General features: G+C 47.6%; 2 protein-coding genes across 12 annotated transcripts in view; one reads left to right on the top strand and one right to left on the bottom strand.

Moving 5' to 3' along the window:
• The first annotated feature begins 1,983 nt into the window (after nucleotides 1-1,983).
• On the top strand, nucleotides 1,984-6,757 carry klhl38a (kelch-like family member 38a). 3 transcript variants are annotated; one of them, XM_060043619.1, is made up of 4 exons: nucleotides 1,984-2,438; nucleotides 3,842-5,223; nucleotides 5,823-5,928; nucleotides 6,046-6,757. In XM_060043619.1, the coding sequence occupies exons 2-4, from the start codon at nucleotides 3,868-3,870 to the stop codon at nucleotides 6,333-6,335; spliced, it is 1,752 nt and encodes a 583-aa protein (XP_059899602.1). In that variant the 5' UTR covers nucleotides 1,984-2,438; nucleotides 3,842-3,867; the 3' UTR covers nucleotides 6,336-6,757. The 3 variants fall into 3 exon arrangements, with proteins under 3 accessions (XP_059899602.1, XP_059899601.1, XP_059899603.1); XM_060043618.1 differs by having other exon boundaries at nucleotides 1,985-2,438; nucleotides 3,863-5,223; XM_060043620.1 differs by having other exon boundaries at nucleotides 1,985-2,438; nucleotides 3,905-5,223.
• A 2,601-nt stretch (nucleotides 6,758-9,358) lies between these two features.
• Nucleotides 9,359-15,175, bottom strand: part of spire1a (spire-type actin nucleation factor 1a) — a 28,982-nt gene continuing 23,165 nt past the window's right edge. For 5 of the 9 annotated variants that reach the window (XM_060042639.1, XM_060042634.1, XM_060042637.1 and 2 more), the window contains 5 exons: nucleotides 12,086-12,223; nucleotides 11,904-11,974; nucleotides 11,767-11,794; nucleotides 11,517-11,686; nucleotides 9,359-11,124 (listed from right to left, as the gene is read on the bottom strand). In XM_060042639.1, the coding sequence (XP_059898622.1) occupies nucleotides 10,866-11,124; nucleotides 11,517-11,686; nucleotides 11,767-11,794; nucleotides 11,904-11,974; nucleotides 12,086-12,223 (666 nt within the window). In that variant the 3' untranslated portion in view covers nucleotides 9,359-10,865. Of the gene's footprint in view, nucleotides 11,125-11,516; nucleotides 11,687-11,766; nucleotides 11,795-11,903; nucleotides 11,975-12,085; nucleotides 12,224-13,082; nucleotides 13,113-15,175 lie in introns of all 9 variants that reach the window. The other 4 variants (XM_060042633.1, XM_060042632.1, XM_060042631.1 and 1 more) reach the window with 1 other exon arrangement.

Consider the following 15,175-nt stretch of genomic DNA (forward strand, 5'->3'; position numbering starts at 1 on the left):
CATGGTCTCTAGGGCCTCCGTGGTCCTCTAGCTGCTCGTGGACCCGAGCGCTTCCTTCTTCCTAGCTCTCCCGTGCGTGCCGTGCCGTCAGTCCACCTGCTCCTTTTAAAGAGTCTCCCTGGCTTTCGGCCAGGTGTCCCCCAATCACGCTGATTGGGGAGGCGAAAGGGCTGCTCTCGGTCGCCGTCTGGTGGGTGACGGCGGTACACGCCGTCCAGGACCAACCCTCGGGCTGGTCCGGGCCGAGGCTTACGGGGCGGGATGCCACACTCCTCCACCCTTTGTCCAAGCCCCGGGTAGACAGGGCCCCCGCCCAGGCAGGAATCCCTTCGGGACAAGGCCTCGGCAGCGTCGTCTCCGGTAGCTTCGTCTCCGGTAGCTTCGTCTCCGGCAGCGTCGTCTCCGGCAGCGTCGTCTCCCGCCGCTTCGTCTCCCGCCGCTTCGTCTCCCGTTGCGCCGGCGGCGGCTGCAACTCCTGCCGCGGCAGCGGCCGCATCTCTCCTGCCCCGGGACTCTAGTGCCGGGTCCCAAAGCCGACGGAAAATCGGGCAGTCCGTCCCGATGAGGAGCGGTACCGGGAGGTGGGGAACAACCCCTACCCGAGCCGTGAACACCCCGCGTGGTGTCCGGATAACCACATGGCGGGACTCGTAGGTTCGTATGTCCCCGTGCACGCAGGCCACCTCCATGGGCTTCCCCTCCCTCCCTCCCGCCAAGTCGGGGCGGAGGAGGGTGACCACGCTGCCAGTGTCCAATATGGCCTGCGCGTCCTGGTTCATAACCCTTGCTGGTATGGTCGGGCTCCGGGACGTCGTCTGTGCCCAGCAGGTCGCCATCCCTTGCGGCGGTGGCAGCATCTCTTGCGGCGGCGACGACGTCTCTGGCAGCGGCGGCGACGTCCCTTGCGGCTGCGGCAGCGTCCCTTGCGGCTGCGGCAGCGTCCCTTGTGGCGGCGGCGGCGTCTGTACCGGGGGGTCGTAGTGGGATCTTCATGGTGCCTGCATTCTCCACCATATGTGGCAACCCGCTCCTTGAATGAGCCGGGTTACCGGTACAAACGACGCGTTTATCCAAGGTTAAAGCCATTCAAGGCATTTATTATACACAACTTAAATCCAACGAAGGAGACACAGTCTCTAGGGCCTCCGTGGGCCTCTAGCTGCTCGTGGACCCGAGCGCTTCCTTCTTCCTAGCTCTCCCGTGCGTGCCGTGCTGTCAGTCCACCTGCTCCTTTTAAAGAGTCTCCTTGGCTTTCGGCCAGGTGTCCCCCAATCACGCTGATTGGGGAGGCGAAAGGGCTGCTCTCGGTCGCCGTCTGGTGGGTGACGGCGGTACACGCCGTCCAGGACCAACCCTCGGGCTGGTCCGGGCCGAGGCTTACGGGGCGGGATGCCACAGTGTGTGACAGCGGACTCCAATGAAGTCGTGTCATTCAATCCATCCGCACGTAGCTCCCACTCTCCCGGTGGCTAAACAAACACGGCCGTAACTCACCTCACGGTGGCCCCCTAAGGAGAAACCAGCAGGAGACGGCAAAGATGACAGAGATGGTGGGAGATTTTAAATGGAAAGAGATTGAAGTGTCTTTATAGTATGTGGAAACAAGAAGGAACCAAAGAAGAAGAGGACCAATATTTAGTTGGGCTACGACGTCAACGTCCTTTACAAACTCTGCATCCATCACTGAATGGGCTAAGAAACAACTGACAAGAGACTCTATTTAAACTCCTTAGACTAAAGTTCCCAAAGTATATGATCAAACTATCAAGCTATAGTTCAAACTGTCCATTCTAATGAAATATAAGCTTATATATAAACAGCACAGTACCAAAAAACTACCAATGATGATGAAATATATCTTGACCAATGGGAAGTCTTGAGCGGTAAGCTGTTCCCCCTGATCACGCCCATCCTCAACACCCTATATTGACCTCCCTATGCTGCCCACACCTGGTGCCAGGAGGGGTTAACAGCATCAATGTTTGGGATACATTTGAGTCAAGAGATATAGTCATTTGCTCCCCCCCCCCATCCCCCATTCTCTTGTGATTGTTAATATACCCCTGAAGCTAGCCCAGCAGTACCAACCAGCCCGTGTGTCACATGAGAGGCCGATGTGGCTGTGCCCCAGGATGCTGCTATTCTTAGCGGCCGGAATGTACACAGTGGCCTCATGGCCTCCAGACTCTTACTGGTAAGCCTCAGTGTGGCTCTGGGTCGCGTTCCACTCGCTCTACTCTCGCTCTCTCTCGGGCTCCCTACCCCTCGCTGTCTCTCGGGCTCCCTACCCCTCGCTCTATCTCCTGCAGAGGCTTTCTGTTCTCTGATCTAACCACACACTTCAAGTCTCCAATTGAACTCGTTTTTGGCTCTCCTCATTAACTTTTCTTTTTAACCGTGGATATTATTATTGATAAGCTATACTTGGGAGATAGAAGGTAAGAATTCTCAGATTATATATACTTGTTGTTGTTCATACTGTCAAGTACAAAGACACTTCTTATCTAATGGAAATCAATTGCAAGGTATTTCTTCAGAATCCTTTAATATTTATTTCCTAAAAATGAAAACAACTTATATGGCCAATGGAAAAATATGGAATATTTTAAAGTGTACTGGCATAGTAATACATTCATTTATTTTCTTGTTTTCTCCAAAAGTCTGATGCAGTATGAAACAATTAGAAAATGTATTCATATGTTAAAATTCCGCTGCACTTATATAATATATACACCACTTATACACACTTATATAAAGCTTTGTTTTCCCACCCTTACTCCTAAATTGTGGATTAAAACCAGAGCACCATTAGTGTGTTGTCACCTCTCAGCATTTGGCAGTTGAGAACACAGAATAACGATTACAGATCTATATATATATGACTGAGTGGACCGGCAGGGACCCGCATGTCAGTGAATCAAACCAGTAGCCGTCTCGGGGGCGATTAAATGACTTGGGCTTGTTAAAATGTCCCCCCTGGCCCACACACACGAACCGCCAGACAAATCACAGAGAGAGAGACGGACAAGTTAGTGCGGAGGGGGATTCAGAGCAGAAAACAGCTGGATGGTGACAAAAGTCAGATAAGAAGAGGCGATGAAAGGTTTGATAAAGGGAATGCAGACTAATGCTGTTAGGATGCATCAGGGGGATCATTTTGGAGAAGAATTCAAAAATAGAAAACAGTGCGTCAGTTATGATCACATCTAGGGCAGCTGGTCGGACTAGTAATAGTTGGACTATGTTGGGCTATAAGATTAACATATTAATCCTATTTCATCCTGTAGAGGGAAGCCTATACTATTCATTTCAGATTCATGCCATTATAACATAAATGTGCATAGCCTCCCCGTCCTCCCCGCCTGCTTATTGTATGTTGTTCTTCCTGGCACGTAATGTACGCACTTTGACACACATGCACGCACACTTGTATGTCTTACTTAGTTATTGTACTTAGTTGTTTAGCATATTATCCTAGCAATCTCTGTTGTATACGGGGAATGGGTTGAAATAGCGATTGTTAGGGCTTGCCACTTGGTTCTATGAACATCCTTTCTGCGCCACCGACAGCGATATATTTATTCTTCTTCTGACAAATGTACTTATTGGAAGTCGCTTTGGATAAAAGTGTCTGCTAAATGCCCTGAATGTAAATTTAAGTGTGAAGGATTTTAATCTGTCTTGACGTATGGATGGACAAACAGATTCGCTGTTGGTGATACATTACTAACGATACTGTCGTTATATATAATACAACAACATAAAATCCTGTTAAGTCCACCTGTCAAACAGGGAAATGCAGAGGAAAACCCTCATGCCAATATATTATTCTCTCCCATAGTGTTTTGTTTTCTCTACGTAGAAAGAATGGCCCAAACATGGTGTGACGTGTTTCCCTTCAAAGACTTTGAGCTGTCCTCCTACCTCCTGGCCCAGCTCAACCTCCTCCGCCAGGAGCGCATCCTGACCGACGTGCTGCTCTGCACCGAGCACTGGGAGATCCCATGCCATCGCAGCATCCTGGTCTCCAGCAGCCCTTACTTCAGGGCCATGTTCTGCAGCAACTTCCTGGAGAGCAGCCAGAGCCGTGTGGACCTCAAGGGCATCTCCCCCGATGTCTTGGCGGGCATCGTGGACTACGTCTACACGGGCTGCATCACCATCACCATGGACATTGTGCTTCCCCTGATGCAGGCCGCGTCCATGTTGCACTACGGCCGCCTTGTGGAAGCCTGCTCACTGTTCCTCCAGAGGCAGCTCAGCCCTGACAACTGCCTGAGCATGATCCGCCTGTCGGACATCCTCCACTGCGAGAGCCTGAGGGACCGGGCCAAGGAGATGGCCGTGCGCTGCTTCTCTGACGTGGCTGCCACTGAGGACTTCTGCGAGCTGTCCCTGCCCGAGCTCATGTGCTACCTGGAGGACGACCGCCTGTGTGCCGAGGAGGAGCAGGTGTTCGAGACCCTGCTGGCGTGGATCCACCACGACCCCTTCTCCCGGCGCGGGGCCATCCATGACCTCTTCAAGAAGGTGCGCCTGCGCTATATCCACCCCACCTACCTGTTCCAGTTCATCGCCAACGACCCGTTGGTCCAGTCATCCACCCTCTGCACCGAGATCATCGAGTCGGTGCGGCGCCTCATGCTCTCCGTCAGTACCAGGTGCAGCCGCGAGCTGAAGCCGCTATGGACCACGCCGCGGCGCTACACCTGCCGGGAGACGCTGGTGGTGGTGGGGGGCCGCAAAAACAACGAGCAGACATCGCGCGAGGCCCTCCTCTACGACGAGAGGACCCAGCGCTGGCAGTGGCTGGCCAAGCTGCCCCTGCGCCTCTACAAAGCCGCCTACGTGTGTATCCACAGCATCCTGTACGTGGTGGGCGGGCTGAGCCTGTGCATGGCATCCGGAGACAGCTCAGTGAGTGCCACGGTTTACACACTCTCCCTCAAGACCAACCAGTGGCGGACCGCCGAGCCCATGTTGCAGCCGCGCTACGCCCACCAAGGCGTGTCCTACCTCCACTTTATTTTCGTCCTAGGAGGCATCGGCGTAGACAAGCAGATTTGCGACTCATTGGAGAGATACAACAGTATGTTCAACCAGTGGGAGGCCATGGCTCCCATGCCGACAGCTGTGCTCCATCCAGCCGTGGCCGCCAGCGATCAGAAGATCTTTGTCTTTGGAGGCGAGGATGCCATGCAGAACCCAGTGCGGCTGATTCAGGTACACCACTAGAGTGTTGTGTGATCCTGATTCAGGTACACCACTAGAGTGTTGTGTGATCCTGATTCAGGTACACCACTAGAGTGTTGTGTGATCCTGATTCAGGTACACCACTAGAGTGTTGTGTGATCCTGATTCAGGTACACCACTAGTGTTGTGTGATCCTAATTCAGGTACACCACTAGAGTCCTGTGTGATCCTGATTCAGGTACACCACTAGGGTGCTTGGTGATGCTATCTGCTGTTCCACTTCTACATTGCTGTCAGCCTTAAATGGAGATCACCCTAGATAGATGTCACGTTTTATAAATAGATTAAAAAAACAGAACATCCACATGATGATCCATATAATAAATAGGAGTAACTGACACTAACCAAACAACTCTGTCATACCAAGGGAACAGCAGCGCCAGCACAGCATACGCGTTGGCAGTTTTTTCACTTGCTAATATTAGTGCAGGTGATGTCACCGCAAGGTACAAATTTAAGCCAATCACAAACAGCCATTGCAGTAACCTGTATTGCGCGAGAGATGTTCCTTTGCCTGTTGGTCCATCATGGCGTTTGGTTACTCTCCAATGCGTGTGCTGTGTCAACAGGTGTATCACATATCTCGTAACCTGTGGTCCAGTCTGGAAACACGGACGGTGAAGAATGTCTGTGCCCCAGCGGCTGTCATCGAGGACAAGATCTACATCGTTGGAGGTGAGCTTTCTCAAAAAGTTTCCTTTAAAATTGTTAATCATTTGACAATCAACAAGAAACACGACACAACCGGAGACAAACAAAACATCTTCCACCTCATCTGCTTTCTCTTCCCAGGGTACACCAGACGGATGATCGCCTACGACACTAAAGCCAACAAGTTTGTCAAGTGTGAAAACCTGAAGGAGCGCCGGATGCACCACAGCGCCACGGTGATCAACAACAAGCTGTACGTGACGGGCGGCCGCTTCCTCAACAGCCAGGACGTCATCGAGGACTCGGACTGCTTCGAGATCTACGACCCCAAGGCTGACGTGTGGGCGTCCAAGGGCTCCCTGCCCTACAAGCTGTTTGACCATGGCTCTCTGCCTCTGGTGTGTGTATCCAACAGACCCAATCCCCCGTGAACTGCGCTCCCGTGCCCTCCGCCCCCTGGCCACCCATGCTGGTTCACCCGCTGCGCACGTGACCCCACGTCCCCACTGTGCCATGATTGAGTGGCACTTTTGGTTACGCATGGGGGAGAATCTGTCTTTCGGCTCACTGCGTTCCTTCACGCGGCTTAAAGCACAAGTTAACGACACGCTAGGCTGAGCCGTCCACGGCATTCTGTATCAAAAGAGACGAACATTGGCGGTGAGGCGGTGTCAATTCATTTACAGTTTTCCGGGGGGGGGGGGGGGGGCGGGGCTACCGATCCCTGAATCATTGTGGATCAGAATCCAGTCCAAGAGTCCAGTCAGACTTGGAGCTATCAAGAGCCACAAATAATCGGAAATAGCTCAAACCAAATATCACATTTGGACTTGAATTAAATACTCGAATCATTCATGCTTATATTTGCTATTATTATTATTATTATCTTATTATTATTCTATATTTCGCGGTGGATACCATTGAGACATTATTAAACAGCGGGGTTTTCAGAATAAGTTGACATTCAGGTTTTAGGTCTGAACTATGTTGTTCAGTGACACATTGTATTTCATTCCTCAAATGATTTCAGTGGTAGTCAACTGCTAGGAGAGGCTAGCTGTTCTGTACAGTGTACACTAGACTATCTAAGCTGCTGGGGGTGGGGAACTACTTTAAAGAAAAACATAGAAATTCAGTGTGACCCTTGCCCCCAAAGGCCTCATCAAATCATTCACTGGAGGTAAAGTATTTGATCCATGCGCTGCTAAATTGCTCCAAGCTCCGGTCTGAGGCGACGTCTGCAGTAGGGTCCAGCGCAGGGGCGGACTGGCCATCGGGAATGCCGGGGACATCCCCGGTGGGCCGATGGCCCAAAATGCTATAATGTACCGGCCCACGCCCATCATCGCATCAGCCCTAAAATGGTTAACGCAGCGGCACAAGCGTAATTTTCTCCAAGAGCTATACCTATCTAATTGCAATCGCACTGACTGACTTTTATACTGCTACTCGCAATCGGTCTTCACACTCATGGTGACTATTTTTCTATTTTTTTTCTATTTTGGTGCTCTATTTTTATTTTATTTTTTTCTAATATGTGTTTTACAGACTTCGGAAGTCCAAAGTAAGAAAAGATCTCCACCTTATTAATAAACACCTCTAAATTGGTTCTTACACAGCCGAAGTGTTCTCAGCTGTGCGGATTGAGGTAGAGAATTTGGATTTGCATACATACACGCAACGCGGCACCCAGTTCTACGCATGCGCTCAACCCATGAGGAGAAAGGGATTGTTAGCGGCGAATGTCTCCAGCTTGAGACCCGCTGAGGGACCACCGCCGGAGGCGGGGGTGCCTAAGCGCTGCCCGGCAACGATCCCTTTCTCCTCCTTGTCGTGGTTCAGTCTACTTCACATTGATGAGGACGTTGAAGAACCAGGAACGACGGAGAACCCAACGCGGTCGTTTGAGATTCATAATATCGGCTCACACATCTTTTGGCCGTTATAATATTATATGATATAGATATCTATGTAGGCTATATGATAATATTTTGATATAGAGCTCCAGGACTCCCGTGTGTTCTAGAATATTTACAGAACACGGCTAAAGGCTGTGTGCGCCTCGCCATTGCGATACATCCACTGTAAACAGAGCGAATGGTACCGTGGCTGCAAGCTGCTCAGGGCCACACCCCCACCCTCCTCCTTGACCCGCCTCGCTCCTCCTCATTTGCATTATAGCTACAGACACCAAAACAGCGCATTTGGGGGAAGCTCAATGTGCGACTGGCTCGGAGTGGCTGTAACTCTGCACCACGGCTGAATTTCGGGAACATCGTTATGTAACTTACTGTTTTGTTATGCACCTTCAGCAACCCTACACACACAAACAATCACACACCCAGCATGCAACACTACTGATACCACTGATGTTCACACCCCATCGTATGTTCTGTTCTGTTCATTTCTAATATATTGTTCATGCTAATTCTACCCTCTGATTCCAGTTTCTTTATTGTGTGGTCTTTCTCTGCTGACATTCATTCCTTAAGGCTTTGTAGTTATACTTGTATAACCATCTGATACTAGCCAAGAGTTAAGCATATTCATCTAGCAAACTATACCTACCTTGGAGTGTTACAATAGCCAATAATCATTTTATTCCATGTGTCCATCCAGGCAAATTGGTGGATCCAAATGTTATTAAAAAACAAACATACATATATGATGTAATTTCTTTGTAATCATCCAAAATAATGTTAAGTGTATGGGTATTTTTCCCAGAAGGCCACTTCTGGGAAACGCGCGATCCATTGAGTGGGCAACGCGGCGTGTACTTAGTGGGCCGCGCGCCGTGTATTGAGTGGGCCGGTCTGACAGAAACTCCCGGGCCACTTTTTTCCCCCAGTCCGCCCCTGGTCCAGCGCCGCTGAGACGCGCCTTTCATTGAGGATTTAGCAGTGGCTTACGTAACACTCAGTGCCAATGAAAGCATTTAGCCTAGAATACTCCATATTTTTTTATTAATGATGCTGTTGATAAATTCCGTTTTTAGCCTGGTTGTTCATGTGTGCTGTAACGTAGGCCAGTGAGGGTCACCACCAGTCAGGGAGGCCAGAATGTCGCTTGGTTATTTGCAGTGCTTGCGGTCACTAACATTAAGTAGGACAGCATTTATAGACGTGTACGGTAGATCCACATTCGTAGACTAAAGGATTGAAAACGAAATCTTTAGAAAATTGGTAAGATTACAATTTTGGGCTGAAATAGGTATAATTACTTAGTGCGCAGGCCTAAGGAATAGTAGGTGCAAATATTGTAAAACATGATGGCAAGTTATTCCCAAATGTTGCGCAAAAAGTGTACATCGTCGACAGCAGACAATAGGTTGTGCAATATTCATGTGAACCACCCGATGGCGACATAAACCGTGTTTTCCCATAGGGGAAGTAGCCTATAATAGCTGAATTAATTTCAGAATTTTCCATTTTCTAAACTGTACAGAACTTCACAATTGTGTAAATCGAAATGATTTTTATTACAATTAAATTCATTAAGAAACATTCTGCATGCACACCATTCCCTGCAGGCGGTTGATAAATTAAATAATTAATGGAAGCAGCAGCATCTTGTCAACAGGCTGATTAGTATGGTCTAATCCGGGAACAAAAGGTCACATAACAAAATTAATTCCATCAATAAAATGACTTTCAAAGTGTATGAAAATAGTAAAGGGGATTCGATATGCTGATTTATTTCCATTGCCGACTTGAGTCAGTTAAATTAAATTCTACATTCAGAAATGGCACTGTGGATTTCAAGAGAAGAAAATAAACATAAAATATGTATTAAGATATTGCGCATGAAACGACAAAATGGTCAAGTAAAAAGGGCCAATTAAATTATAGCTTTAAGTTCAAACAACATAGAAAAAACATTGACAAAAATAATACTATTGGTTGAAACAAACTACACAAAGAACACATCAGGATTTAAAACCATTACTTGGGATACATTATACAACATGTATAACATTCCCAAGTCCAACTCCAGTCATCAAAAAACTCTGTTTACAATGGTCTTACGAAGCCCGCAATCCCTCAACCTTTCAAGTGCCAGCCAGGAACTAGACTTTACATGGCAGATTTATACTTTCATTGCATCAACTTAAATTAATCAGGCAAGGCTCCTAACGGGTTTGTCAAAATGCTTCTATACATGTTTCATATGTACACCTGTATGTCCTCACTCTGCAGCACTCTTATTGCCCCGCGTGGAGGAGATGCCCCCTCACACCGCAGAACCCCCTCCTCACCGTCCCCAACCTTTAAACTATTTACAATAGATCCGTAATTACAAATTACATACAAGATAAAGTCGGTTTGGCACTTCATTTAAATGTACATTATCGGTGTTTAAACATCCAACCTCAGAGCATATGACGTCCACCTTTTCTTACAAGGGCTGGTGTCGAGAGCTATAAGAGCAAAAACAATAAATTTAAAAAAAAACTTCAATATTTGGTATGATATTGGAAAAATAGAGGGGTCCGGGGGGAGACAGGACCTAACCAGAGGAAATAGAGTGCATTTTGTATCTATTGATTGATTTTCCTGAGAGCTCGCAGTTAATTTAAGAAACTATATACAGCGGACATCTTGGGCCTTCATACAGATGTTTTAATCATCCCTAAAGCGTGACTGAAAGATGAATGAACTGAACTAAGTTCAGTTCATTGGGTTATGTATTTTGAGGCGAGTCGAGAGACAAACAAGTAAACCAACCACGGTCACCGGGCAACAACAGCTCCTGAATATTTCCAGTCTGAAAACAGTGCCTCACGTCTCGACGTCCGTCCACCACCGGGGGTCCACTAGTCCTGAGAGGGGGGGGACAGGGAGAGGGCGCTCTTCTCTCTTTCCTGGTTCTTGAAACACTCCAATCCCAGTGAAGGTCTTCTGAGGCTCGTGTCTCCAGGGAAAGGATTACAAATGAAGGGCGACAGGGGAGAGGAGCCAGGCCTAGACCTCGTTGATGGTGCGCTCGGCGGGCCTGAAGTCCGTGGACTTGGCCGAGGAGAGGTAGAAGGACTGCGTCTTGCGGTTGAGACGGGCGCGCTTGGTGGCCACCGAAAGGCTGCGCCGGCTGGAGGAGATGATCTCCGTGATGAACTTCTTGCAGTCCACGCACACCTCCATGGTGGCCCAGTCCTCCGTCAGCTCCCTGGGGAGCTCCGGCTCCTCCAGCGACCGCCCCTCCCTGCTGCTCTGCTTGGACAGCCTGGAGGGGAACAATCGCCTTCAACTGGGGGAACACCACTGAAGGCCGCCACGCAAGCGGCAGAGTCGCAGCGGACATCTGTTTACATTTTATGTACTACTCAATGTTTTCTATATTTATCATATCACCTCACTGAGTCATGTCATATTTAATAGAAACATGCCTTTGCTCATTTCCAAATGATTTGGAGTGATCACTAAATCAACAATTGGATGAACTGATCCTACAGTGAATATCTAGAGGGAGTCTACTTCAGCGCAGTCACCTGCCATAATCGTCTAAATAATATAGAATCATAATAAACGTTAACACACTAAAGATAGCATCCGTCTTATATGGGCATCATATATTGCCAGTTGCATTCTCCAATGTACAAACTCTCAGGGACATACTTGGACACGGTCCTGCGGAGACTGTGGCGGTTGTGTCCGGACCCAAAGGGCGTTCTGTCTGACTGGGAGGAGGAGGAGGGTGCGGCTCCACTGGCGTCCTCCTTGGACATGGCACTAGGACCCAGCGAGTAGATGGGGAGGGTGCAGTAGGGCTTGGACGGCAAACGCATCTAGAAGAGGAGAGCGTAACAGTGATGAGGTCCAACAGCCCTGACGTTAGTGCTACACAGGGTGTTGGTGAGACACCTACCTTTCTACAGCACTGGGAGCACACCGTCCTGAACAGAGTCAAAATGGAGGCATTATTATTGATGTTAATGAACCTCTGGAAAAAAAATCTTGATAATTTTTAAAGAAAGTTTGTTTTGCAAAAAAAAAAAAAAATACCGTTTGCAAAATTGGCAGTTGTAGGACCAGGTGAACAAGGAGAACCTCTTGGTCCGACACGAGAAGCAAAGCTGATGCAGAAAAATGAAAATCCTTTTCAACCAACCATTTCATTCCAGGACTGCAGACACACGCTATGTTTGAAGTGTGATGGTCTCCCTATTTAAAACGTGGGCCGGTACCTTTCCCTTCTTCAGCGCCGTGTAGATCTCCTTGTACTGCTGGAACTTCTCCAGCTCAGCCTTGACCAGCACCTGTCTGATGTGCATCACCTCCTCCACGGTGAGGGCCAGACACTCCACCGGGAAGCCAAACTCCTCCTGGGGGGGGGGGGGGAGAGAGTTCTCTTAAAATGGGAGAGGTCTCCTTCAAAAGAGCACCCACATGCACCGAGCAGGCCTGGCGCCGTGGCCATGGAGATGACATCACCAACACCACGGGGATGCAGCTGAATGGTGGAGGAGAGGGGGGGGGGGGGGGGGGGGGGGGACTCTTGACGAGTAACACAAAAATAAGGAGATACTCATGTTGAGTCACCAAAATAAAAACCCCTTTGTACGCACACAACCACATTCCAAAGCGGAGAGAGAGCCCAGGAAACCGAATGGGTGGAGGATGAAGAACAGCAGCATGGATTGGCATGTGACCATTAGACTAAATTAAGGTCTCAGGGACACTTTAGGGCTCGTAGCCAGCTGTGAGTGGACATCATGGTGCTTATGTGATCTGAAGTCTGCTAGGTCCAGATATACAATGTAATAAACGCTCTGACCTGACTGAAAGGTTTGACTATTTATACAAAATTTTAAAAGGCCATTTAATAGGCTGGTTCATGGACCTAACCGACAACAATAAGGCCCAATCCCAATCCCAAGGGGAAGGGGTAATGGGTAGAAATGGGATTGGGCCTAAGTCTGTTTGCCAAGTTCCAATTAGCCTTTCCTTATCAATGGTAGATCCATTGATACGACCTCATCCATTGTAATCCCACGATTAAAAAACAAGCTCCTACTCCCTCAAAACAAAAGTGACTTAATTCAGTCAAGTGGCACATCGGGTGGTCCGAACCAGCCATGTCCGTCAGCTGGTTTTAATGCTAGACACATGGAGAAAATGCGGGGCCGGGGATTGAGATGCGAGGAATAAATGTAGATATGACTTAAAGCCTCGGTGACGTACCCCACCCTGCGCACCACCGGTCACAGCCACCTGCCAGGCGGAGAAATTTGTCATTAAAGATCCCATATCATGCTTCTTTAGGGTTAATAAATAAGTCGACAAATTCACACCCCCGAGAAGTTGTAAACATTGCTGGTAGCCAGGGAGGCGCGACTTCTGCACTACAGCAACGCCCACTGCACAGTCTGACGCCACACTGTTACGGAAGTAAAGTTTGAGCACAAACAAGCTGTTCCACACATTTATTGAGGGGTGTTCTCTGTGGGTGCAAATACTCCTCCTGGCTCTGACTTACATTTCTCTAGCTTAGCAGACGCAAAAAATGTATACACGAGTCATGTAACAGTCTAAAGCACAGGGGAAAGCATGATATCACCCCTTTAAAACAAACCATCCTTCTACACAGACGGCTGTGTGCTTTCTGTTCTACTGAATCTAAACAGTAGAAACATTGCAATTGACAGCTTACTTCTAGTTCTCAATTGTAAGGTATTCTGTTTAAACATGGATGATCACCACCTGGGGCCTTTTTCACAAAGCTTTTTATCTTACCACTAGTTAAGATAAACTAGTGGTTAGTGCTCCTAACTCACGCTTAAAGTTTTCGCGCAGGAGATTTTTTCATAAAGGTTATTCCCAAAGCCGCTGAGACCTACTCATACTAAGGAAATCACTTAGAGTGAACTAAGAGTAACGCCCCCTTACATAGATTCTCGTGCACGAGTTTAGAAGTGGTCAGTACGGTGATTGGTTGTTGAGTGCCGGCGGTCTCATTGAAACTCACCCGCACCTTCACACAAACGAGCCCACTAAATCAACGAAAAATAAGGAAATAGCCTAGGCTACAAATGGTACAAAATAGTTATGGACAGTGCAGTTAGCAGAATACACGCATGATGACAAGTTAGTGCAGACCACGATAATGACGTTGTATGCACATTAAAGAGAGAGAGAAAGCGAACTATAAAAATACGTAAATTGCATTATATCAAGGAGGTTATTCAATGCACCCTGCAAACTATTATCCAATCAGCATATTTCCATCACTTAAACACTTAAATTATCAGCCCATACCACCGTTCAAGTCCTATCATGATGAATGAAAGCGAAGACAAAGACGTGGAACGCAAGCGAAAGCCCAACTCGTCCATGAACCAATTGCTACTGTACTGATTATAAACTTAATACATGAAATAATCGTGCAATAAATTGTTTGATAGTAATCATAAGTAAGAATAGTTATATAATTTTTTACTAGAAACCATTTATTCCTATTTGAAATAAATAAGGATTAAAGTGATGTATTACTATTAATACACGAGACGAATGATTGTTTAAGTGATTAATTTATGTATTAAATAATTAAAAAGGTAAATTTTTAACGGTTCAATATTCCTCAATCGTCGGCATTGCAATGTTGCATTTTCCCTGTTGCTAAATATAATAATAAGTGTTATATACTATTTCAAGTTTGATACACTCACGATTTAGCCTATATCTAATAATAATAATAATTATTATTATTTTATTATGTATAGCGCTTTTCAATGACCCAAAGACCCTTACAGTGACGGAGACATAAATAAAGACGAAAAGGGTGATGACAATCAGGGGGGACAAACGGAAGACAGCACAACAGAGAATAAGGTGGAAGCAAGGTGGAGTGTGAAATAGATAGAACTGGTACAGACAAAATCTCTTTATCAATGCGCAGCCCTCCATTGATTCCAAAGCATTTTGTCTCGCTGCAGCCGTTTTCAGATTCTTTGTGTATAGGTCTTACTGAGTTAGGAGTCCTCTCGAGGACTTAAGCTCACCCAGACTTAGTTGCTACTTTTAGGCCTAAAATACCTAATTTTTTAGGAGTAACTCCTAAATTCACCAAATCTTTGTGAATAAGGCCCCTGTTGTCTCCTCATACTGAAAGATACGTCGACATCTCAGGGAGTACAGCGAATCCAAGCCGGCACACATCCATGATGTGAACGTAAATGGGGAAGTACTTTGTTCAGCCAATAGGGTCGTACATGTCCCGTGACATGACGTCCAGACCGGTTGCGTCATCTCATGACCGCCGCAAGACAATGACAGCC

The sequence above is a fragment of the Gadus macrocephalus genome, chromosome 22, assembly GCF_031168955.1.
Source record: "Gadus macrocephalus chromosome 22, ASM3116895v1".
NCBI classification, from domain to species: Eukaryota; Metazoa; Chordata; class Actinopteri; order Gadiformes; family Gadidae; genus Gadus; species Gadus macrocephalus.